The 25,688-nt window shown below is 33.1% G+C and overlaps 3 protein-coding genes and 1 non-coding gene across 5 annotated transcripts; 3 read left to right on the top strand and 1 right to left on the bottom strand.

Moving 5' to 3' along the window:
- Window positions 1-225: 225 nt before the first annotated feature.
- LOC103500578 (uncharacterized) lies at window positions 226-10,149 on the top strand. Its single transcript, XM_051082886.1, has 14 exons — window positions 226-1,573; window positions 1,998-2,105; window positions 2,255-2,463; window positions 2,567-2,777; window positions 2,887-3,124; window positions 3,268-3,418; window positions 3,498-3,842; window positions 6,482-7,715; window positions 8,051-8,158; window positions 8,295-8,503; window positions 8,607-8,817; window positions 8,926-9,163; window positions 9,298-9,448; window positions 9,525-10,149. Exons 1-14 carry the CDS (start codon window positions 307-309, stop codon window positions 9,867-9,869), a joined length of 5,025 nt encoding a protein of 1,674 aa, XP_050938843.1. The 5' UTR covers window positions 226-306; the 3' UTR covers window positions 9,870-10,149.
- Window positions 10,150-14,762: 4,613 nt separating this feature from the next.
- Window positions 14,763-17,753, top strand: LOC103500577 (uncharacterized). Its single transcript, XM_008463931.3, has 6 exons — window positions 14,763-15,432; window positions 15,563-15,695; window positions 15,948-16,051; window positions 16,158-16,302; window positions 16,416-16,556; window positions 16,704-17,753. The coding sequence occupies exons 1-6, from the start codon at window positions 15,392-15,394 to the stop codon at window positions 17,505-17,507; spliced, it is 1,368 nt and encodes a 455-aa protein (XP_008462153.1). The 5' UTR covers window positions 14,763-15,391; the 3' UTR covers window positions 17,508-17,753.
- A 1,276-nt stretch (window positions 17,754-19,029) lies between these two features.
- On the top strand, window positions 19,030-22,562 carry LOC103500575 (nitrate regulatory gene2 protein-like). Of its 2 annotated transcripts, XM_008463930.3 has the most exons (5): window positions 19,030-20,177; window positions 20,301-20,476; window positions 20,560-20,783; window positions 20,892-21,752; window positions 22,179-22,562. In XM_008463930.3, exons 1-4 carry the CDS (start codon window positions 19,289-19,291, stop codon window positions 21,718-21,720), a joined length of 2,118 nt encoding a protein of 705 aa, XP_008462152.2. In that variant the 5' UTR covers window positions 19,030-19,288; the 3' UTR covers window positions 21,721-21,752; window positions 22,179-22,562. The 2 variants fall into 2 exon arrangements, with proteins under 2 accessions (XP_008462152.2, XP_016902857.2); XM_017047368.2 differs by having other exon boundaries at window positions 20,892-22,562.
- A 909-nt stretch (window positions 22,563-23,471) lies between these two features.
- TRNAL-CAA (transfer RNA leucine (anticodon CAA)) lies at window positions 23,472-23,555 on the bottom strand. The gene has a single exon. It is a non-coding gene; the product is annotated as a tRNA-Leu (tRNA).
- Window positions 23,556-25,688: the final 2,133 nt, after the last annotated feature.

The following is a 25,688-nucleotide window of genomic DNA, read 5'->3' as shown; positions in this document are numbered from 1 at the left end:
GTTTTTAAGGGTATTCTCTGCATTAAATCATTCAAAGAAAACTACACCAAACAAGAACTTTTTTGGATGGCTGTTTTGTCCAATGATATTCACCCCTACTTCTTATTCAGTCTATTTTTTATTGGAAGTGTTGAATTTTTCCAACGATGGTGGGTCAAGGCGAGCCAAAAGTTCCTTCCATGATCTAATATTTCCAAGTAACATAAATGGAGAGTTCATATTATATTTGAGTTCATAAGAACAAAAACGGAAGTGGTGTTGGGATATAACATTGAAATCCATCGTTATATGCTTACCTAAACAGCCATGTTTCTATTTCCTCAACTCTTTGTATTCTGCTGTTTCTTTGTAGCGCTTGTCATGGCGGAGTTTTCCCATGGCCAGACCACACAAACCAATGATGTTCTTACTCAAGGCCAACCCCTATCAATTGGGTCTCAATTAATTTCATCCACCGCCACTTTTGTGCTAGGATTTTACAATCCTCAAAGTTCTAATTCCACTTACTTGGGAATTTCCTACAACACAAATGACCAGAAACCAATCTGGATAGCCAATCGAAACTCCCCATTTCCCAACAATTCTGCGTCGATCATCCTCATAATCGACGTCAACGGCAGCTTGAAAATCCAAAATGGGAATTATTCCTTTTCACTTTTCAATGGCGGACAACCAACCACCAGCAGCGCCATATTACAAGACGACGGCAACTTTGTACTACGAGAACTGAACAGAGATGGGTCAGTAAAGCAGATTCTGTGGCAGAGCTTTGATCATCCAACAGATACACTGCTTCCCGGAATGAAAATTGGGATCAATCACAAAACTAACTCCACTTGGTCATTAACATCATGGAGAAGCAATGAATATCCGAAGCCAGGAGATTTCAGACTGGGAATGAATCCAAACAATACGTACGAGTTAATGATGTTTATCAGAGATGCTCTGCTTTGGAGGAGTGGGAACTGGAAAGACGGTTCGTTCGAATTCTTGTCATACTATCAAGGAACGATCAATTTCAATCGAGTTTCGAATGAGAACGAAACGTATTTCATTTACTACATCCCAAAACTCGATCGATATTCTGTCCATAGAGATTCATATGAATATTCATATGAATACCGAAACTCAGGGGAATTTATACTACCCCAATTGAGATTAGAAAATGATGGGGTTTTGACAATCAACGATCAAAAATATTTTCCTCTCGCTTGCCTCACCCCTCAAGATGAAGTGGCTAATTCTTGTGTGTGGAAAAAGCAGGACAAAATACCGGAGTGCAGGAATAAGTTGTCTTATGACTACGGTCCGCTCTTTTCGGTGATTAATGGTTACAACTTGGAGAGGATTAATGGTTCTAGTTATTACTACGAACGAAGTGGGAACTTCTCAATGTTTGATTGCCAAAGTATTTGCATTAATGATTGTGATTGCATCGCTTTTGCGATTCCAGCGTACGAGAGTGATTCCGGCTGTGAGTTTTGGAAGTCAGGTGCCGAGTTTAGTACAGATCAGTACGACAGTTCACAAATGATTTGGTCACTGTACACAGATAATTACGAGATTCAAAATGGTAAACTTCCTTGCATCAAAATTATTCCATATCAAATCCTAGACTTGATTCTTTCTTTCTTTTTTTATAAATTTAAACATTAACAAAGAAGATAGCTACGTGAGTTATTAAACTGATATTCAAGTGTTGTTTTTTAGTAGTAAGCACATGCTAATAAATTAGTATCTTTTTTTCCAAAACAAACCTAGTTCAATTTTTATGTTGAAAAATTGACACAAATGTAAGAGAAACACCCAATTCGAAGAAAGAACAAAGATAGATACTTTCCGAAGATTATTATACTCTTAACTCTCTAGCTTTCTTTCTTCCTCTCTTTGCTTTTCTTGTTTGTTTAGTTTGGTTCAGAAATAGGTTACAACCCCTATTTCTTCCTCTCTTGTTTGAATGTGGGGTTTAGTTCTAATTAATTAGCTTAATCATGTAGGAAAATGGAAGGTTTGGGTGCAAATAACTGTGGCTCTAACCATACCTGCAACTTTTCTCCTACTCTGTTTTATTATATACGCCAAATGGAGAACACAAATATTCAAAGGTAAGTTGTTTCTTTATATATTTTTTGATTATTCTTTTTAAGAAAAATGAAAAGAAAAAAAAAGAGAGAGAGAGAGAGAGAGAGAGAAAAGAAAACCCTTTCATTGGATATATTACAAAATGATTGTTTATGTCTTAATTAACCCACAGCTATCAGAAAAGTAAAGAAAGGTTTTCTTCGGGGGATGGGAATGATATCCGAAGGTTACAACATTTTAAGAATAATGATCATACAAATTAGAGATGGAAAAAAGAACCCTGAATTGCAATTTTTTGACTTCGAAACCATACTCTCTGCTACAAATAGTTTTGGAGATGACTGTAAGCTTGGACAAGGTGGTTTCGGACCTGTTTATAAGGTATGTATTTGTATGTTTGATTATATATATAACAAATTAATTGTGTTTTGATATGTTATTGTTGTTGTTGAATTGCTATATAAAACTTAATGTACATATGCAGGGAGTTATGACAGATGGGCAAGAAGTAGCGATTAAAAGACTGTCAAAGAACTCAGGACAAGGATTGGTTGAGTTTAAGAACGAAACTATTTTGATTGCTAAACTTCAACACACAAATTTGGTTAGGCTTATTGGTTGCTGTCTTCATAAAGAAGAGAAATTGTTGGTTTATGAGTATATGCCCAACAAAAGCCTTGACTTTTTCCTCTTTGGTTAGTCATTTTACAATTCTTTTCTGGTGCTTTCTTCTCCATTTTTCTCATTATGGCATATCAATATAATTGTCGTTCTTTTGCCATATGATTGCGGTTATATATGTAGATTCGGAAAAGAAGTTAATACTTGATTGGGAAAAACGTTTGCACGTCGTCCAAGGAATAGTTCAAGGACTACTCTACCTTCACTACTACTCAAGAGTACGAATAATTCATCGAGATTTAAAAGTTAGCAACATTTTACTCGATGATGAAATGAATGCAAAAATATCGGATTTTGGTATGGCTAGAGTCTTTAAGCCATCAGACAACGAAGCAAACACAAGTCGGGTGGTTGGTACATAGTAAGTGAATCTTTATACCTAGCTATATGTTCATTGATATATGCATTAGAAAACAAAAATCATTTAAGTAATTAATTCATGTAGAGTTAAAATATGGATGTTGATCTGTCCTCCATGATAAACTTAGTTATGTTATATTGCAGTGGGTATATATCACCAGAATATGCAATGGAGGGTATTTTCTCAATAAAGTCCGACGTGTACAGTTTTGGAATACTATTGTTGGAGATCATAACAAGTCAAAAGAACTACAACAATTATGACTCAGAACGACCCCTCAACCTTATAGGATATGTAAGTTAGAAAGGGCTATTGTCTGTTTTTGTTTATGAATGTGTGTGTGAACTAAAGGATAATGTTTGTATTTTCTCAGGCATGGGAATTGTGGGTGAATGGGAGAGGAGAAGAGCTTATTGACTTGGGTTTATGCAATTCCAATGATCAGAAAGCAAAGGCCCTAAGGTGCATTCATGTTAGTCTTTTATGTGTCCAACAAATCGCGGCGGATAGGCCGACGATGTTGGATATTTATTTCATGATCAACAATGATTCCGCTCAACTTCCATCTCCCAAACAACCTGCTTTTTTTGTTGCTCAAAACCCGAGTTCCTCCGAACGGGAAATGGAAGAGGTGGATAGTGAACTCACACGACCTATAGAACCAACGCCGGAAATTTGTTCGTTGAATTCTATGACACTCTCAACAATGGTTGCTAGGTGAAGCTCTCGATCATCATGTGTCTCAAATCAACTTAATATTGTCGATTATCACCTTATATCTGTCATAATATGTACTTCCATGAGTGTTTTACCGTTATTGTACTTCAAGTAGTTGGACGTAATTTCCTTCTTTAAATCATGAATATCATTATAATGCTCAACTTTTTCTCAAAGATATTAGATTAAATGCGTGGGTGGAAGATTCTACCTTTAGACTTCGAGGTTGAAAATGTATGTATCAACCGAGCTATGTTCATTTTAGTTTGTAGTGCTAAATCTCTATCCCTTTACGTTTGTTTTAGAAAATGTTACTACTTTTTGATATTTTTTAAACAGAAATAAAAAGAAAGTGGTTCTATTTTTTTTAATTGACTCAAAAAATTCGGATGGTTTCATAAAAATCATGAAAAAATTTGTAAAAAACAAATAACTAAACTTTTAAAAATAAATATAAGGATTATTTTCAAATATACAAAATGAACTAAAATTTTTACAAAAAAAAAAAAAATAATAACACAGTATAATGATCTACGTATGATGAACACATATGGTAACCGATAGTTGTCTACCACAAAATAGATTGTGATATTATTGTTATAGTTGTAAGAACTATTCTAAAATAAAATTGTAATTTAAAATTATTTCACTAATTTAGATATTGAGAAATGAGTTTAAAATTTTCTAAAGTAAATTTTTTTTAAAAAAATACTTTTCCATGTCACAACGACGTTACACTAAATTGTGGACGATCATACATAGTTAACATCCATATAAATAATTTGGATTTGAAGACTTTGTTCGTAGACTCCTTTGATAGGTGTCTTGGAATTGGTCAGCCATCGATGGAAGGGACTAGTCGGTTAATACCAACCAATGTGGGATTCATTAATTGCTCCATCTCCTTTCACTAGACTTCGTGTGAATCAAAGTCTATATACTTCCACGTGACTCTACAATGATATGATTATAACTATATTATTTATTTTGAGTTTTGGATTTTTATTATACGATAGTTATTCTTTTTTATAAATTTATGAATACAATCATCTACTTATCTAACTTATGTGAGATTTTGATCGTATTTCCAATTTAAATTATCTTCTTTGATAATTATTTTGTTTAAAATTCAGACCAACTAACTCCACTTGGTCATTAACATCGTGGAGAAAAGAGGAATCTCTGAAGCTAGGAGCTTTCAGACTAGGAATGAATCCAAACAATATTTCGAGTTAGTGATGTTTGTTCGAGATGCTCTGTTTTGGAGGAGTGGGAAATGGAAAGACGGTTCGTTCAAATTCTTGGAAAACAATAAAGGAATCAATTTCAATAGAGTTTCGAATGAGAACGAAACATATTTCATTTACTTCTCTTTCAACAACAACTATAGGGCAGAATCAACAAGTGTGACTCAAACTAGCAAAATATTTTACGACTTGTGTAACAAAATGAAAAAAATAGATAAATATTTTAAGCTTGCCTTTCCTTTTTAACGATTTTTTTTTCTTTCTATAGTTTTTCTTCTTTTTTCTGCAATTTTTCTTTATTTTTTTCAAACTATTATTTGGTTCATGATCGTGTACCAAATATAAAAGATCTATTTTTTATTTTTTTTCAAACTGTTATTTGGTTTTATTATTTGGTTCAAGATCATCTACCAAATTTTTTAATATCTAATTTTTTATTTTTCTTCAATTGTGGGTCGGAATTTTTCCGTTTTCAATGCTTTGTTATATTTTTTAAAAGATCCATTATATATATATATAAAATGTAAATTTCCTAAGCAACTAATTAGATGGTTTGAGAAAGAAAGAAAGAAAGAAAAATAAGACAAACTTAATTCCTTTCAATTATTGAAGGAAGAGAGATATTTTAATCAAAAGGAAGTAAAGGCATTGACCGACTTTGGGAGTTTTTAAGGGTATTATCTGCATTAAATCATTCAAAGAAAACTATACCAAACAATAACTTTTTCTTTTTTATTTAATAGTTTTTAAAAACCTACTAATCACAAAAATTGAAACTTTAGAGACCCCTTTAATATTATTTTCGGAGTTGAATGTTCTATATGTATAAAAGACATAAAATTGAAACTTGATGAATTAAATTTGTCATTTAAATTCTTTTATGAAGCTTTGAACTAAGTTCATGAATAGAAGTTATGGGTAGGAAAGGAAAACCTCCATTGCTTCATGAATGTGTTGTTCTAGTTACTAAAACACACCAACCATAAATGTAGAAAATAATCTATTTAAAGATGCTTTTCAACAATCTACATTTAAGATAATACATTGGTGATGGAAATCTATATCATCCCTAGATTATAAAAATATCATACTTGTGATTGTTGTACTTCTTTCTTTCTTAGTTGATTGGATGACGATTTTGTCGAAAAACAACTCAGCCCAACCAATATTCACCCTTACTTCTAATTCAGTCTATTTTTTATTGGAAGTGTTTTGAATTTTTCCAATGATGGTGGGTCAAGGCAAGCCAAAAGTTCCTTTCATGATCTAATATTTCCAAGTAACACAAATGGAGACCCCTTATGTTCATATTATATTTGAGTTCATAAGAACAAAAACGGAAGTGGTGTTAGGATATAACATTGAAATCTATCGTTATATGCTTACCTAAACAACCATGTTTCTATTTCCTCAGCTCTTTGTATTCTGCTGTTTCTTTGTAGCGTTTGTCATGGCGGAGTTTTCCCATGGCCAGACCACACAAACCAATAATGTTCTTACTCAAGGCCAACCCCTATCAATTGGGTCTCAACTAATTTCATCCACCGCCACTTTTATTCTAGGATTTTACATTCCTCGACGTTCTAATTCCACTTATTTGGGAATTTCCTACAACAGAATTGACCAGCAACGACCGATCTGGATAGCCAATCGAAACTCCCCATTTCCCATCAATTTTGATTCGATGAGCCTTACAATCGACTTGAATGGCAGCTTGAAAATCCGAAGTGGGATTTATTCCTTTTCTCTTTTTAATGGCGGACAACCAACCACCAGCAGCGCCATATTACAAGACGACGGCAACTTTGTACTACGAGAGTTGAACAGAGATGGGTCAGTAAAGCAGATTGTTTGGCAGAGCTTTGATCATCCAACAGATACTCTGGTTCCCGGAATGAAAATTGGGATCAATCACAAAACTAACTCCACTTGGTCATTAATATCATGGAGAAACTATAAATCTCCGAAGCCAGGAGGTCTGAGTCTGGGAATGAATCCGAACAATACATATGAGTTAGTGATGTTTGTCCGAGATGCTCTGTTTTGGAGGAGTGGGAATTGGAAAGAAAGTTCGTTCAAACACTTGGAAGAAATCAGTTTCGGTCGAGTTTCGAATGAGAACGAAACGTATTTCGTTTATTACATCCCTGGAAATTCATGTCGTTACGGAAAGTCAGGGGAACTTATACTACAGCAAATAAGATTAGAAAATGAAGGGTCTTTGACAATCAACGATAATCGAGATGTTTTCAGTTGCCAAGATGGGGTGGATGATGGTTGTGTGTGGAGAAAGCAGGACATAATACCGGAGTGCAGGTATAAGTTCTATAATGGCCATGGTTCGTTCGTTCGGTGGGAAAATCGTTATTACAATGGGGAGAGGATTAATGGTTCTAATTATTACTACAAACTAAGTGGGAACTTAACCAAGTTTGAGTGCCAAGTTATTTGCATTAAAGATTGTGATTGCATCGCTTTTGGGATTCCAGCGTACGAAAGTGACTCCGGCTGTGAGTTTTGGAAGTCAGGTGCCAAGTTTATTCGAGGGTACGACAGTTCACAACAGATTTGGTCACTGGACACATATGTTTACGAGTTTCCAAACACAAATAACCAGTCTCCAAATGGTAAGGTTTCTTGCATCTAATTATTCCATATCAAAATCCTAGACTTGATTGTTTCTTTCTCTCTTTCTTCTTCTTTCTTTTTTCTTCCTATAGATTGAAAAAAAATTGACACGAAGGAAAGAGAAACGCCTAGTTTGAAGAAAGGTAACTTTTATTATGAAAAAACAAAGACAGACACTTTCTAGCTAGAGATTATTCTCTTGCTTTCTTTCTTTCTTTCTCTCTTTGCTTTTCTTGTTTGTTTAGTTTGCTTAACAAATGAGATTACAACCCCTATTTCTTCCTCTCTTATTTGATGTTGGGTTTACTTCTAATTAATTAGCTTAATCATGTAGGAAAATGGAAGGTTTGGGTGCAAATAACTGTGGCTCTAACCATACCTGCAACTTTTCTCCTACTCTGTTTTATTATATTCGCCAAATGGAGAACACAAATATTCAAAGGTATATTGTTTCTTTAAATGTTTTTTGATTATTTTGATTATTCTTTTTAAGAAAAACGAAAAGAAAAAAAAAAACCCTCATTTAATTTCGTTGGATATATTACAAAATGATTGTTTATGTCTTAATTAACCCACAGCTATCAGAAAAGCAAAGAAAGGTTTTCTTCGGGGGATGGGAATGATATCCGAAGGTTACAACATTTTAAGAAAAACGATCATACAAATTAGAGATGGTAAAAAGAACCCTGAATTGCAATTTTTTGACTTCGAAACCATACTCTCTGCTACAAATAATTTTGGAGATGACTGTAAGCTTGGACAAGGTGGTTTCGGACCTGTTTATAAGGTATGTATTTGTATGTTTGATTATATATATAACAAATTAATTGTGTTTTGATATGTTATTGTTGTTGTTGAATTGCTATATAAAACTTAATGTACATATGCAGGGAGTTATGACAGATGGGCAAGAAGTAGCGATTAAAAGACTGTCGAAGAACTCAGGACAAGGATTGGTTGAGTTTAAGAACGAAACTATTTTGATTGCTAAACTTCAACACACAAATTTGGTTAGGCTTATTGGTTGCTGTCTTCATAAAGAAGAGAAATTGTTGGTTTATGAGTATATGCCCAACAAAAGCCTTGACTTTTTCCTCTTTGGTTAGTCATTTTACATTCTTTTCTAGTCCTTTCTCCTCTATTTTTCTCATTATTGCACATCAATATAACTGTTATTCTTTTTCCATATGATTGCGGTTATATCTATAGATTCGGAGAAGAAGTTAATACTTGATTGGGAAAAACGTTTGCACGTCGTCCAAGGAATAGTTCAAGGACTACTCTACCTTCACTACTACTCAAGAGTACGAATAATTCATCGAGATTTAAAAGTTAGCAACATTTTACTCGATGATGAAATGAATGCAAAAATATCGGATTTTGGTATGGCTAGGGTCTTTAAGCCATCAGACAATGAAGCAATCACAAGTCGGGTGGTTGGTACATAGTAAGAGAATCTTATATATCTAGCTATATATATGCATTAGAAGAAAAAAAAATCGTTAAAGTAATTAATTCATGTAAAGTTAATATGGATGTTGATCTGCACTTCATGATAAACTTAGTTATATTATACTGCAGTGGGTATATATCACCAGAATATGCAATGGAGGGTATTTTCTCAATAAAGTCCGACGTGTACAGTTTTGGAATATTATTGTTGGAGATCATAACAAGTCAAAAGAACTACAACAATTATGACTCAGAACGACCACTCAACCTCGTAGGATATGTAAGTTAGAAAGGGTTGTTTGTTTTTGTTTATGAATGTGTGAGTGAACTAAATGATAATGTTTGTATCTTCTCAGGCATGGGAATTGTGGGTGAATGGGAGAGGAGAAGAGCTTATTGACTTGGGTTTATGCAATTCCGATGATCAAAAAGCAAAGGCCCTAAGGTGCATTCATGTTAGTCTTTTATGTGTCCAACAAATCGCGGCAGATAGGCCGACGATGTTGGATATTTATTTCATGATCAACAATGATTTCGCTCAACTTCCATCTCCCAAACAACCTGCTTTTTTTGTTGCTCAAAACCCGAGTTCCTCCGAAGGGGAAATGGAAGAGGTGGATAGTGAAACTCATACGACCTATAGAACAAACACCAGAAATTTTTTCGTTGAATTCTACGACACTGTCAATGATGGTTGCTAGGTGAAGCTCTCGATCATGCGTCTCAAATCAACTTAATATTGTCACCTTATATCTATCATAATATATAGTTCTAGCAGTGTTTTACCGTTATTGTATTGCAGGTAGTAATTGGACGTGTATCTCCCTTATTTAAACCGTGAATCTCATTAATTAGTTTGTAATGCTCAACTTTTCTTCAAAGGTATTAGATTAAATGTGTGGGTGGAAGATTCAATCTTCCAACTTAGAAGTTGATAATATATGTATCAATTGAGCTACCTTTTACATTTGTTTGAGAAAATATTGTTACGGCTAGAGTTATGGAATCCAAAGACAACATTATACTTGATACAGCTTTTTATTTAAAATAAATAAATAAATAAAAATGGTTTTACTTTTTTTTTAATTGACTAAAAAATTCAGATGGTTTCATAAAAATCATTAGAAAATTTGTAAAAAATAATCAAATAATCTTTTAAAAATAAATAAATAAATGAAGTTGTTATTTTAAATGTAAGGGAATGAACCAAAATATTTACAAATATATATATATATATATATATATATATATATATATATATATATATAAAACAAAATATCACGATGAACTGCAATAGATTACTATCTTTGTTCTATTTGTATTATGAAAAACACATATGGTAGTCGATCGTGGTCTATCACACACATATTGTGATTATTTTGTTATATTTTAAAAAAAAAAAAAAAAAAAAAGTAATACTTTTCAATGTCACAACGACGTTACATTAAATTTTGGAGGACCATATATACTTAATACATTCATATAAATTTAATTTGGACTTGAAAGACTTTGTTTGTAGAGACTCCATTGATAGGTTTCTTGGAATTGGTCAGCTTTGGGTGGAAGGGACTGGTCGGTCAATTGGTTGGACTCATCGATTACTCCATCAACTTTCACTTGACTTCATGTGAATCAAAGTCTTCCAACTTCCACGTTAACTCCATGGCTATGTTCTTGCCTTTTCTCACTCTTTGATGTCGGACAAAAAACCACCACCAGTCCGATATTACAAGACGACGGCGATGTAGGAGAGAACACACTCTTGCAATAATGGATTCAAACATTACAAACCAGTTATTGATTTCGCATCAATCCAGTGTGTTCTGGAGCAGTGGGAATTGGAAGAACCGTTGGTTCGAGTTCTTGAAGGACATGTTAACATATCGAGAAGTCTATTTTGATCAAGTTTCAAGGAGACATATTTCATTTACTCAATCTCCAAATTGAAGAACAAAGAGATTCCACCTCTACCTCTATTCGAATTAGACATTCCAAATAGGATATTGAGTCAATTATGACGTAAACAAAATGTTATAAATGTTTTAACGAAGAATTTCCTATGTGAGGAATTTCGTTTGGCCGGTACTAATTATGACGTTAAAAAGAAATTTTCCGTACTTATATAGTCGAAGAGAAGAAAATTCTTCAATTTTTTTTGTATCCACCCCTTTAAATAACACACTCTTATCGACAATGGATGATATAATATTAAATGAAAAGAAAATAATATTGTAAGAGTTCAAACATCATATCTTTTGAGGAGCCAACCTCGACGATTTAAATTTGCTTATTTTTTGTTTGGGCATGATTTGCAAATTCTAACATACTCTTATAGTTATGTTTACAAATTCTTTTACATTGTGTTAAATTTGCTTAAAATCATGCCCAAACATTCATTTGTATGTCATACGATTGACATTCAAGAACTACGTAAATTCTACAAAATAATTTAATGACGTGTTAAATAATAGATGAGAACAATAGGTATTCCAATAACAATATAAATTTTTTCGAGGCCAAAGTGGCTACCTATCAAAATAGAACGTTGTTAACTCACTCATTCACAACCAAACTTAATTTTTGAACCAAACAAAATATTAACAATCGTCTCTAATTATCATCATCGATCAATGATAGGAGATTAGACACTAACACCCTTTTCGTAGGTCAACCGATTAAAGTTACAAACCTCTCCCTCCCCTCCATAAGTTAAAAAAAAACGAACGTTTAATCTTCTATCTATAAAGTACGCTTCGTCTAATCCAATACCTTTTATGCCTAATTGTAGATCACTATCACATTATCTATAAAATCTCTTTTCTTTTTCAATTGAAGATTAATTTAATTTTAGCCTAATTAAGGCATTAATTCATGGATAAGAACAAACACATTGAATTAAGGAAGGCAATATAATAGAATAGAATAGAAATGGGAATAGGGAAAGGAAAATAATTACAAATATGATTTAGATGCAAAGTTGAAAGGCATATTTAGATAATTAAAGCATAAATAATGGAGATTAAAAAAAGGAAATGAAAGTTTTTAGTTTGGGTAACAAACAAAACAACTGTCTAAACATTTTTACAGCTCATTAACAAAGAAAGAGGAAGAAAATAGAAAGAAAAGAAAAAAAAAAAAAAGGCACCAATCAAATAAATCCTTACCTTATGAAATAAGTTACTAAATAAGTCAATTCCATGGCCGCCGAGTCACAAACTTTGGCCAATCGGCAATTCACCCCAATGCTTTCCCTCAATTTCCGCTGATTATTAGAGTGGATTTCTTTTTTAAAAATTTTAAAAAATTAACAAGTCATTTACGTTTATTTTTTAGGAATAGTTGCAAATGTAGTAATTCTATTCAAAATAATTAAGTATATAACAACATTTTAAAAAAATTGTAAATATAGCAAAATCTATCGGTGATCTATCAATGATAAGAGTCTATCACTGATAGACCAGGTAGTAAATGTTGGTCTATCACTGATAAACCATAAGAGTCTATCGTTGATAGCTATCACTGATATACTTTGTTGTATTTGTAATTTTTTAAAAATATTGCTACATACTTAATAATTATTCTAAAAATTGCTATCTATTATAATTATTCTTATTTTTATGCTTAATTTCCATATATTGAATAAATATTTTATTAAATATTCTATTTTTGACAATTTTTCTTTTTAATAGTCCTATCTAAGAATAAATAATTAAAAAGTTTTTACTTTTTTTTTATGAAAAATTATTGTAAATGGTAAAATTTAAAATATTTATGAAGTGTAGTGAAATTTTAAATTTTATTGATGATAATTAGAAACTACTGTTGATAAAATTTGAAATTTTGCTATTAATATTTTGTTTTATTTTTGTTATGTTTGAAAATAATTTTTATTGCATTCATTTTAAATTTATATATATATATATATATATATATATATATATATTGCAAAGGAAAAAAAACTTAAATATATTATATAGAATTTAATGTATTTTGCTATATTGGGTAAATAATTTTGATATTTATTATTTTAAAAAAATAAAAACATTTGACAAAATATTTACACTTCATATAAAAATTAAGTATAATGAATTTTATCTCTTAGTAGTAAATAATTTGTCAATTTTGAAAAAACTCTATATTATAAAACTAAAATTGAAAGTATATAACCAAAATAATAATTTAAATCACGTTAAAATAAAGTGTTTTTTCCTTTCCTTCTCTTTTTCATTCTTTTGAATTGTTATTATTCATTCCACTCCCCTACACCACAGCATGTTCTTGATGATGAAGTCAACTATTTTCACATGTGCCTATCATTTTCCCTTCAAATCTTAACAATCAAGGTTGTCAACTTAGAAAAATAAACCTTTGAACTTTAATGATGACTCATAATCTCTTACCATCACATCATAAACTTAATCAAATTATTCAATATTAATTCTAATCACACACTCACTAATGCATGTCACTATTTATTTTAATCAAATTTTATAAATAATTGTTCTTAGTATTCTACACCAAAGACACTCTCTTATATTAATTTCAAATGAAAAGAAAAACACAACATGGATCCAACAACACCAAGCATACAACTTCTTCCCTCTTTTAAGATTAAGATACTAATATTTTCAATTATTTAACCCCATATATATATATATACACTACTATCATATAAACCATTACACACTTTTTGTAATAGAGATCGAGTAGTTTACAATCTCAAATCATAGTTCAAAATAGGAGTGATTAGATCGATCATTCAAAGTCGGTTTTTTTTTTTATAAAAAAATTGATCCTAAACTAACCATAGTCAGTTTAGTAAAGTATCAAACCGATCTCGATTTCGATAAGTAAGGGTCGGTCGGTCTGGTTGGTTAAACACTTAAAAATACTTTTTCTTTTTTGGAAATTCTCAATATGAAACTTTTCGAAACCTTAGATCGACCTCTTTGGCTTTTCAATGAACCGACGTCGATTTGGCCGGTCGACTTTTCAATTTATCATGCTCGTCCCTAGTTCAAAATTCAACTATCCTTTTTATTAAAAAGAAAATTGGCTTTCAACTGACATCTCTTTATTTTTAAGGATAAGAGGTTTTAGGTTCAAATTCTGATTGACGTCGGAGTTGAAAATGTGATTTAAAAAAAGTGAGATTAAAAACAATCACAAACTAAAAAAAGAAATAAGCCCAAAGTCTTTATATATATATATTAGTTCTAAAGATAAATGATTAAGAAATGAATTTATAATATTAATGGGAAAGGGTATAATTTAATTATTTAGGAAAAATGAGATAAAGAGATTGTGGTGGGAATTGTAAGGAAGGGCAGAACTGTCATTGTGAAAAAAACTCCAAAAAAAAACCCCGTTTAAGGAATGCCAGCTATTAACGGACGGCTGCACGTTTTGTCTTCCCCGCTAAATTCCCGTCCCTTCGTCTTTTTTGTTTTTATTACCGCATTGGATTTACTTCTCCAAATGACTTGGCTCATTTACTTTTTACCAACCAATTTTCACCAACAAAATAGGAAACCAAAATTAAATTCATGGATTTTATCGTCTTTTCACTACCCCATTTCATGGATCCGCGCGTTTTTTATTTTAGTTGGAAATGCCACCCTCCGACGTGGCACCTCCCTTTTCTTCTTCTTCTTTTTCTTCTTCTTCTTCTTCTTCCTCACAGCTGGGATCATCCATTACCTTTTTATCGGACTTCTTCTTCTTCTTCTTCTTCTTCTTCATTCACATTTCTTCTTTTCTTTTACTGTTTTCTCATTTGGGGGTTTCTTTTTTGTCCCTTTTTTTGGGGATACTTTTTGTTTTTGTCGTTAAGCTTCTCTGTTTTCTCTTGCTCTGTCGTTTCTGTGTTTCGTTTATGTTATTCCATTTGGTTGATTATTCATCGTCCTTTTTTATTATTTCTTGAAGATCCTTCTATGGTGGATGTGGGACTGTTCTATTTTCATTCCTTCTTATAACTGTCCTTCATTCGGGGTTGTTCTTTCTTGGCGTCTGGTTTGTTTTTTTGATCTTTAGTTTCTTGTGCTTATGGGTTTCTTGGTTTTAGATTCTTAGTACATTTTTACCGATTTCAATTTGGGAAATTCTTGTTTGCCTTTGTTGTTGGGGATTTTGGATTCCCCATTTCCCTGATTCTTCGGTTTTCTTCCTTATTTTAACCCCCTAAAATTCCGTTTCCTGTCAATTTTGCTTTGCGATCACAATGTTCGACATGTTCTTGAAGCCTAAGTTCTATACAAAATGGTATTTTTGCAGCCTTTTCTTTTAACTTTTTCTCCTCGGGATTGATTTTTTTTATTCTGATTCTGATTCTGATTTTTTTTTTGTCTGGGGTTTCTTTTTATTGATTTCTTTTTCTTTGTTCATAATGTAGCAAATCTTGCGTAAAGATGACGAAGACGCGATTGGATACAATTCGGAAGAAGAAGAATGCGGTTCTCAAGTATTTGAAGAACGACATAGTTGAACTTCTCAAGAGTCGTCTTGATTACAATGCTTTCAACAGGGTTAGTTCATCTTCTTGACGGATTCTGTTCTTAAGCTGGGTTTTAGATTCTTGATCTCTGGTTAATTTCGTCTTTATTGGCTTTAGTCCTCTTCTGTGGGTTCGCTTTATGTGTTACTTTTAGATACCACTCAACAGAGCTTTTGTCCTCCTTTACACATTCTTCTTTTACCTTGAGTTATTGTCAAAGAGAAATTTTGGCTTATCTTCTCTGGTTTTGGTCGCTAATCTATTTCTGTTACTGGTGAAATAGGCTGAAGGGTTTCTTGTTGAGCGAAATGTCTTGAGATGTTATGAACTGATTGATGAGTTTTGTGGCACAATCTCCAATCAAATTCCTGTCCTAAATAAGGAGAGGTAGATAGATATACCATGGATTTTTTTTCATTACATATCTCTTTCTCAGGCTTGAACCTGTTGAGATAGATTTAAATGTTGTTCCCATGTTTTTGTTTCTCTTCAGTGAATGTCCAGATGAATGCAAAGAAGCGGTCGCAACGTTAATTTACGCCGCAGCGAGATTCGCTGACTTGCCTGAATTGCGAGAGCTTCGAAATCTCTTTACTGAGAAATATGGAAGTTCCTTCGGCTCATTTACTAATAAAGAGGTAGTTCTTAGTAGCTCTTATCCATGAATGAAACTCAACTGTCTTGCTTGTGGGAGTTTCTTCCTTTTTATCATCGGTAAAAGACTGTTTGGTGTTCTTGCTTTTCGTTTTAGTTTATCGAAAAGTCGAGGGCAACAACTCAAACTAAAGAGATGAAGATTCAGCTGCTCCAAGAGATAGCACAGGAAACAGCCATCGATTGGAATTCCAAGGCTCTTGAACAGCAGCTGTATACTCCTCCTCCCCAAAACGAAGTAAGCTTGTTTGTATCTAATTTTATCTGTTTTTCAATTGACTTGAGTGAATGCTAAAGTAGTTCGAGTGAATTTATGTTTTGTGTCGATAATCTCTCTTCATTCTATTGATGGTTGTGTCTACTGCAATGGTTATTCTTTTCACAGCTTGATGGTGAACGGAGTGGAGCCACCAAAAGAAACAAAACAAAGGTTGTTTCCGTTCCAGTGTATGAAAGAAAGGCAAACTCACCGAGAAACAAGAACAATAGTGATAATGAATCCATCTTTGATAGTAGAAGTGAAGGCAACACAACCGAAACCTCGACAGGAGATAGTACCGATCAAGATATTCATAAAGGCGTTTCGGAGGATGAAGTAGAAGATCAAAAACCCTTCAACCATAGATTTGTCCAACCTCCCTACCTTAAAACAAAACCTATTAAAACAGAAGCAAATGAAAAGGAACCTCGAAAAGTAACTATCGAAAACGATGAAAGTAATAATCCAAAATCACCCACAGAAGAGAAGCCGAAACCGAGGTCCGTGAGGAGAAGAAATGTGAAACCACAGCCTGCAAGAGACATCAACATTGACGACGTTGGGAGTTCCACAATCGATGTAACAACAAAAATTAGCTCAAGTCGAAACAAAGGTAAAGAAACCATGATAGGGGAAGAGAAAGGTGCAAGGGATGATGAAGAAAGGGTATTAGATGGGCTTTTAATGCAATATAGTAAGAAGAAAACAAATCAAGAATCAAAAAGTAGAGGAAAAAGCAACCTTAAACCACAAAGACAGCAAGAGAAAGACAATATTGAACATCAAAGGCCCACAACCAGAGCAGTGTCACTTCCCACAGACCAAAATGAGTCAACAAAAAAGCATACCAGAACAAATTCCTTTGTTCATCCTAAGCTCCCAGAATACGACCAACTCGCAGCTCGGATTGCAGCACTGAAAGAGAAGTAAAAGACATCGATCCGTTACGTCGTCATGTTAAAAAGGCTCCATGTATTCTATATGGTAAAAAGAAGATACTTTACTTGGAAACTAGACCAATTGCACACTTGCAATTCTATAGGAAAATTCTAATCCTTTCTGACAACGTACTCTGCTAAAGGTTTGGAGTATTATCTTAATACTTTGATATATCATATCATATCATATATATTGTGTAGCTCTTAAGAGTATATAAATTCACGTTGAAGTGTGATATTTTGAGTGCCATTTTTACTCATATGATGATAAAGTTTAGGGTTTGTCGGAGAATCAACGACAAGAAAGAAGACAGCCTTGGGAATCGTTAATTAATCCAAAGAATTTCATGATTGGCCCACTCTTCTTATCATTGGCCACTTTTTTCTTAGAACTAACAGACAAATTTTCTACTTACTCAAAAAATGACCAAAATCTTCATCGCATTGTCGATTCTTTTTTCCTTCATTTTCGCTATTCAAACAAGGAGAATGTTCTTGACACATCTATGCTAAGTTTCATAGGAAAATTTAAAACAAAGTTATGAAAAATTATTTAATATACATCAAGTTGGTTCCCCGATTTTAGAGTTTATTCAATTTTAGTTATTATGGCTTTAAATTTTAATTTTAGTCTCTACACTTTCAATAAATCTTAAATTTAGTTTCTATTACTAGTTTATTATAATGTTTTTTTTATCATCATTTTATTTTTTTATTAGCATATTCACTATAAAATTTATAAATACATTTACATTTTTTTTTTTGCAAATTATTGTGATTATTTGATCAATTTCAATGATAATACATGAAAGGACTAAATTTAAGATTTACCGAAAGTATAAAGCCTAAAATTGAAGAAATTTAGAAGTATAAGGACTGAAATGATATTTGGCCTACAAAATAAAATATATTTAGCTTTAAGTTTTCAAGATTAAAATAGTTTATAAAAGGAATTGATTGTACTAAAAAAATTTGAAAATTTATTTAGAAAATAAATCATATTATAAATCAATGCTTATCCATTATGCATATCAAAATACTAATAATGTTTCCTTAATATGATGTATATGTTAGTTAAGTGAGTTGACATGCAAACTATGTTCCTAGAGAGATCGGAGTTTAACTCTTCGATCTATCATGATAGGTTGCTAAAATAAATATAATAATTATATTATTAATTTCAAAGTCAGAAGTTTGATTCTATTATTACGTATAGTAAAAAAATATAAAAAAAGTTTAGTTAATAAAATATTTACTAGTGTAAATAAGTTTTTTTTTTTTTTTAAAAAAAGAGAATTAGGGTTGTAAAGGTTTTAAAAAGAATTACTTTATTGTAATTTGATTAAAAGTGAAACAAAATAGGAAGAGAACCAAATTCGGTTAGCCATTTTTTTTTTTTTTTTAAAAAAAGTAATTATTCTCGTCAATGAAAACAACATTGGAATATCAAAAAGAGAAAACCTTTGCATTTAGTTGCGTAAACCAAATTAAATATTAAGAAATGAAAGTGGAGGAAGGCGCTAGAAACGACGACGTATAATTGTTCATCCTCTTCATTTGTTCCGTGAGTGTGGCTTTTTCTCTGCTTTTCGCCTTTTCCCTCTAAAAGAAGAAACGCAACGATGAAGAAATGAAAGAAACCGCTTCGCTTTTTCCGCCTATCGAAGAACAACATCACAAGCGTAAAGTGGATCTTGATTCTCCCATTCGTCTTAAAGCTCAGCCCATCTTCATGTTCAATTCTCACACTAATTTCTCCCATACCGCTTTCCAATGGGTTGTTCTCAATCCAAGATCGAAAATGAAGAAGTGGTTTCTCGATGTAAGGATCGTAAGATGTTCATGAAAGACGCCGTCACCGCTAGGAATGCATTCGCTGCCGCTCATTCTTCTTATGCCATGTCCTTGAAGAACACCGGCGCTGTTTTGAGCGATTATGCTCATGGTGAAGGCCCGCCGGCTCCCTCGTCTCTCCCTGGCTCCGCTGTTGTTCAATCGGCTGTTGCGGCGGGTTATAATAGCTTGCCTCCACCTCCGCCTCCGCTTCCTGGTTCCCCTGGTATGTCGCTTGAAATCAAGGCGTCAAAGGTTGAACCGAAGCGTGTGGAGCCGGTTATTCAGGAGGTAGATGAGAATGACTTTGAGATTGAATGTTCCGTTGGTCCATTGCGGAGGAGGAGAAGCAATAGAGACGGTAGTGGACGTGGCGGTAGAACTGGTCCCGGGGAGCTTGCGGAAGAAGAAAACGGTCCGCCTCTGCCATTTCCGGCTTCGGGCGAAAGCCGTCGTGTTCCCGTACCGTCGCCTCAGGATTCGACCTACGATTATCTGTTCTCCGTTGATAATATGCCAGCTCCGACGTTGAGCGGGGTCGAGGATTTTGGTGCTAATACGGAAACGGTAGAAAGGAGAGCGGCGATGGAGAAATCCGGGGAAGAACCGCCGTCGTCTTCGGCGGGGAAAACGTCGAAGAAGATGAAGCAAGTAGGTTATCCAGGTTCGAGCGAGGGTAAAAGGATCGTTAAAGGGAATATAAATCTGCTACAGATCTTCATGGAGCTTGATGATCATTTTCTTAAAGCCTCTGAAAGTGCTCACGATGTTTCGAAGATGCTTGAAGCAACTCGGCTTCATTTCCACTCAAATTTTGCCGATAATCGAGGTATTTCTCTTGATTTCCACGTCAAATTCATATTTTAACATTCAATCATTTGAAGGAACAGAGGAATTTCAATTTATTGCTTGACAAACCATTCCAACTTGTTTATGAAATTTTATCTTTCAGGACATATCGATCATTCTGCTAGAGTGATGCGTGTTATAACATGGAACAGATCATTTAGAGGGTTACCCAACAACGATGATTTGAATGATGATTTTGATACAGAGGAAAACGAAACTCATGCCACTGTATTGGATAAATTGCTCGCTTGGGAGAAGAAACTATTTGAGGAAGTGAAGGTTAAAGTGTTTTTAATCCTTCAATGTCTCTTGTTCTTGTATTGCACTGAAAAAATCCCTTGTTCTGACTGTTATTTAGATAGGCAGGTGAAATCATGAAGTTTGAGTATCAAAAGAAGGTTGCTGCACTCAACAAACTTAAGAAAAAGGGATCCAATTTTGAAGCAATTGAGAAAGCTAAGGCAACTGTCAGCCATTTGCACACCAGATACATTGTGGATATGCAATCGATGGACTCCACTGTCTCTGAAATCAACCGCATTCGTGATGAACAATTGTATCCTAAACTTGTTCAGCTTATCAATGGGTAAAACCATGATGAATTCATTAGTTTTGATACCGTTTCAAAATAATTTTGTTTTAGGTAATGTGTCAGTAATGATGAGACTAAATCAAGTTGTGGGTTGAATTGTAGAATGGCTAGTATGTGGGAAACAATGCATTTTCACCATGGAAGCCAATTGAAGGTTGTGGGTGCTCTTAGAATGCTGGATATCTCTCAATCGCCAAAGGAAACAAGTGATCACCACCATGAACGAACAGTGCAGCTTTGGGCTGTGGTGCAAGAGTGGCATTCTCAATTGGAGAAGCTTGTAAACCGTCAAAAAGATTACATCAAAGCACTCTCAAATTGGTTGAGATTGAATCTGATCCCTACTGAAAGCAGCTTGAAGGAGAAGGTTTCTTCTCCTCCAAGGGTTCGCAGCCCTCCAATTCAAAGCCTCCTTCATGCTTGGCAAGACCATCTCGAGAAGCTCCCCGACGAGGTCCTACGAAACACCATATTCACTTTTGCAACTGTGATTCACACCATTATGCAAAGCCAGGAGGAAGAGATGAAGTTGAAGCTAAAATGTCAGGAGACTGAGAAGGAGCTTGCCCGGAAAAGTAAGCAATTCAAGGACTGGCAGAAGAAGTATGTGCAACGGAGAGGTTCCAATGCCGATGAAGTGGACATGGAAGAACCTGGCGACAAAGATGCCATTGCAGAGCGGCAAGCTGCAGTGGAGGCCGTGGAGAAGAGGCTGGAGGAGGAAAGGGAAGAACACCAAAAACTATGCCTCCATGTGAGGGAAAAGTCTTTGGGAAGCCTAAAAAATCAGTTGCCAGAGCTTTTCAGGGCATTGTTCGAGTTTTCTCTTGCTTGTTCACGCATGTATAGGCACTTGAAATCAATATCACAGCCAATACCCAATGGGTCACAAAATCAAACAACAACACAAGGAGTTGGAACAGGAACATGAACACGAACATGAACAGAGTCAGCAAGTTAAAGGTGCTTTTCTTGATTCTTCCTGCTGCTTCTTGTTATATAAACTTATACTAAAGTAATATAATACTATAAATATTATAATTACATACAGAACTATAACGTGGGCTTCAAGTTTGGTACAAAAAAATGAAGTAATTGGAGAGAGACGGATAAATAAAAACACTTTCTTTCTAATTTTCTAGTCGCTATCACTTGATTTCAACACAATTCTAACCCACCAACACAGCAAATCAAGCTGCAGCCTATTGAATTTAAAAAACAGAGCCTACCCACATATTTCATCTATACATAACTTAAAGTTTTGTGTATGTATATATTATATGAATTTATACAAATATTTCAAGAGTTAAACTATGTTGGGTTTTGCTTTTGACGATCTGGACCGACTAACCCATTTATAATCTCCTTGATGAAATCTACATTTGAAAGAACCTGGGTGAGTCGTCGGCGAGCAAATACACTTATATCCACCGCCACTTTTCTGCTGCCGGACGGCCTCTTCCGCCGCCGCTACAACCGGCCTTCCGTGGCTGGCAAAGCCGAAGGCGGTGGCTCTGTGAAAGGGATGGGTTGGATAACACATTTCTTTTTCTTTCTTTAAGAAGACGGTTTGTAAATGGCTAAAAAGGGGAGCAAGAGAGGAAGTGTTTGATTTTTGGAATTAGTATGGAAGAATGAAATATGAATGGAAGGTGCGAGAGTTATCTAAAAAGAGAGGTAAGGCCTTTCTTGTTGCCAACACTTGGCGATTTGGCACATGAAACTTTGGAATGATGTGTTGCTGCTGATTTAGAGGCTTACATTTTCACCCAACTTGTTTGTTGTTTTTATGTGCACAAAACTACTTGGGAAACCAAACATCTAATCTATACTTACCATGAAAGAGTTTTTGGTTTAGGTTTAGGATCTTAGACTGATATGTCTTCAAATCATCCGATTAGATAAACTAATCATAGCGAAAATTAAGAAGTACAAGTGGTGTTTGGTTCTAACAAGAATGTGTTTTATTTGGTTCTTAAGTTTTAAAATACTATTTTGTAATCTCATGTTTCCAAGATCTAAATTTTAAAACATGGTTTGAAGTGTGTATTTAAACTAAAGAATGAAGTATAAAGTTGATGAACTAAAATTTTGTCAAGAACAGGCACCATGTGAACAATAACTAATACTCGGAGTCGTGGGAAATACTAGATTTGAACAAAAGAAAAGGAAAAAGAATTACTAAAATACTAGATTTGAACAAAAGGAAAGGAAAAAGAATTACTAACTTCTTATTTAACCAAGAATCTTTAAACAAAATGAACTAGAAAGAAAAATTATAGATGAGTGGGTATTGTTTAACCTAAAATTTGAAACTAAAAGACTCCAAAAGTAGGAGTTTGTGTTGTCTTACCTAAAATTTTAAACTTAGGTCTCAAATCCTAGTCTAACATGTTTTAACAAAGAATCTAGAAAATGTAAGCCCAACAAAAGGAAAAAAAAAGGTCTTATCAAGAACCAAAATTTAAGTCTTATACATATATACGTACATGATACAACACATGTATACATATACGTATTTGTTAGGGTAAAATTTTAGGGACCGTTTGAGGGTAAAGGTTGGATTATGGAGGGTTAGTGTTATGATAAACCTAGTTTTATGTGTTTGGGAGACTCGATTATATTTAATTATATTAAAAATGTACCGAACATTAACCAAAAAAAACGAATGTAAATAAAATTTGTCAGAAGTGGGATTTGAACCCACGCTCTCTCACGAGAACCAGAACTTGAGTCTGGCGCCTTAGACCACTCGGCCATCCTGACACTTTTGATATGAGACCTAAACCATAGTATTAAAACTTAAGATTCCAAATCACAATTTAATCCAAGATCAATTTTTTAATGAAAAAACAATTCGAAAGTGTGAATTGGATTTCCACCATGTTGTAGGCGTGATTTGATTTTAGTGATAAGTTGAAAAAACAACTCATTGTTGGATGCCCAATACCAATGGACTCAAATAATCTCTACCCATAGTAACATTTTTTAAATTTTAATGAAATAAAAAAGTCTACCAACCCAACAAAAGTCTACTCATTGAGCACAATAAGCATCACTCAAACTCTCATGAATATTAATTTTACAATCCATTACATATTCATATAACAAAATGTCAAACTAAATAGTATATAAGCATTTATAATTCAATTTGGAAAAGAGAGAGAGAGAGAGAGAGAAAAAAAAAAGAGAGCTATTTTTCTCTACAAAATTTGGATGTAATAACCTCTTGTTTAGGTTTAAATAGGCTATTAGTGAAGAGCAAAGGTCACTTGACCAAATTCTAATCATACCGTTTTAAGTCATATCTTTCATCTCTTTATTATACTTAAAATAAAAATCCTTGCTCTTTTTATATTATATAAATTCAATTTTGTGTCTCCCGTGTGTTACATGCTCGTTTCTATTCTTATTGTAAGCTCAAAGGTGTAACTAACATTCATTTTAAAATATAGTTTATTGATTCATTTTAATAACAAATGTGTTGAAAGGTTATCGAAGAAAAATAAGTTTTTTAAGGCGAGTTTTCGTTCAACTAGTTTTTGTGGAGTACTTAAACTATTACTAAGATATATTAAAATATGTATATCGTTTTAGTTAGACAAAGGCGTAGATTTGACCATACACCTATAATTTAATTTGTTTTAAAAGTTGAGTTTAAAAAAATTATTATTTAAAAGCTTTTCTCCTTTTGTAATTATAAAAGCAAAATAATTGTATCACTAGTCACGAGCAATTCGATTTTAGTGTCAACTATGGACGGAACTGAAAATTAATGCACTTTTTAGTTTATGATTTGATCGTCGTATTTTTGTCTTCTACTAACCTTTTTTTTTATACACTAAGAAAAGGTTTATATTGCTTTACCTTTTGTTTTTTACATAATAATTTTTAGTGTAGCATTTTCTTTACAAATAAATGGACATTCATTTACACGTTAAATTGCTTCGTAATAAACGAGAAAGAAAAAAGTATGACTTTGTTACATCGGTAAAACAAATATAGATATGAAATCATGTAAATACCACGAAATAAAGTTTACTTTTTAATTATTCCGTAATACTCTAAAACAAATACAAAAAAATTCAATATAATACAACCATAATTAAATAATTCATGTTTTGTCCGAGAAAAAATATCAAAATTTCATTTTATTTACAAATATATATAAAAAATGAAACACTTTTCTTAAGAGAAATAAAAAGATTCAAACTTCAAACAAACAATTTAATCTCTAAAAACGTTTGTTTACCGATAGTTAGTTAGGTTTGTTTTGGATAAACATCGAGTTAGTTAATCATAATAAAATAAACATTTGAATAATCCATTAGTAGTAAGTAAATTAAGTTATGGTAGATTATGGGTAGATGCATGCTTCAATTCTTGTGCTCTTCAACAACTTACTAAAAATGATGATTAAAAAAATTAATTACAATTTTTCCATTTTATATTATAAGGAAAAACTTTTCATTATTCAATAATTATTTGGTAACCAAATCCTAATTTGCTTCATTTCTTATTTCCTCCAATTTAAGATTCCAAAGTTCCAAACTTCCATAAGCACCAATTTTTCCAATTTCAAATTCCCATCTTCCAAAATTATCAAGACCTTAATCTTAATTTAGAACTTTCCTCAAAGAAATTAAAAAAAAAAAAAAAGAAAAAAGAATAAATAAAATAAAATAGATTGTTATTAAACTTTGGTCACCACAAAAAATAATTCTATTCTTGCATTGACCTATCACATCTTTTTAAATTTGGAATCAACAGAATGAATTGAAGGCTACAAATAGATTACTAAAAACTTAAACATAGAATTACTAGAAGAAATTGCTTATTTTCTCTAAAATTCAAACCTGAATTCAATTATTTTCCACCATTTTCATCTTCTTTCTTTCT

The sequence above is a fragment of the Cucumis melo genome, chromosome 1, assembly GCF_025177605.1.
Source record: "Cucumis melo cultivar AY chromosome 1, USDA_Cmelo_AY_1.0, whole genome shotgun sequence".
Lineage (NCBI taxonomy): Eukaryota > Viridiplantae > Streptophyta > Magnoliopsida > Cucurbitales > Cucurbitaceae > Cucumis > Cucumis melo.
Note: the sequence above shows the minus strand (reverse complement) of the source record. Positions and strands in the feature narration are given on the sequence as shown.

What these genes read in the sequence shown, in the direction of transcription:
- LOC103500578 (XM_051082886.1), top strand. Translation starts at nt 307, where the DNA reads ATGTTTCTATTTCCTCAACTCTTTGTATTCTGCTGTTTCTTTGTAGCG. An exon ending in TAATTACGAGATTCAAAATG is followed by an intron (nt 1,574 to 1,997) that starts GTAAACTTCCTT and finishes TTAATCATGTAG; the next exon opens with GAAAATGGAAGGTTTGGGTG. An exon ending in GTTTCGGACCTGTTTATAAG is followed by an intron (nt 8,504 to 8,606) that starts GTATGTATTTGT and finishes GTACATATGCAG; the next exon opens with GGAGTTATGACAGATGGGCA.
- LOC103500577 (XM_008463931.3), top strand. Translation starts at nt 15,392, where the DNA reads ATGTTCGACATGTTCTTGAAGCCTAAGTTCTATACAAAATG. An exon ending in CCTGTCCTAAATAAGGAGAG is followed by an intron (nt 16,052 to 16,157) that starts GTAGATAGATAT and finishes GTTTCTCTTCAG; the next exon opens with TGAATGTCCAGATGAATGCA. An exon ending in GCTCATTTACTAATAAAGAG is followed by an intron (nt 16,303 to 16,415) that starts GTAGTTCTTAGT and finishes TTTTCGTTTTAG; the next exon opens with TTTATCGAAAAGTCGAGGGC.
- LOC103500575 (XM_008463930.3), top strand. Translation starts at nt 19,289, where the DNA reads ATGGGTTGTTCTCAATCCAAGATCGAAAATGAAGAAGTGGTTTCTCGA. An exon ending in AAATTTTGCCGATAATCGAG is followed by an intron (nt 20,178 to 20,300) that starts GTATTTCTCTTG and finishes TTTATCTTTCAG; the next exon opens with GACATATCGATCATTCTGCT. An exon ending in AACTATTTGAGGAAGTGAAG is followed by an intron (nt 20,477 to 20,559) that starts GTTAAAGTGTTT and finishes TTATTTAGATAG; the next exon opens with GCAGGTGAAATCATGAAGTT.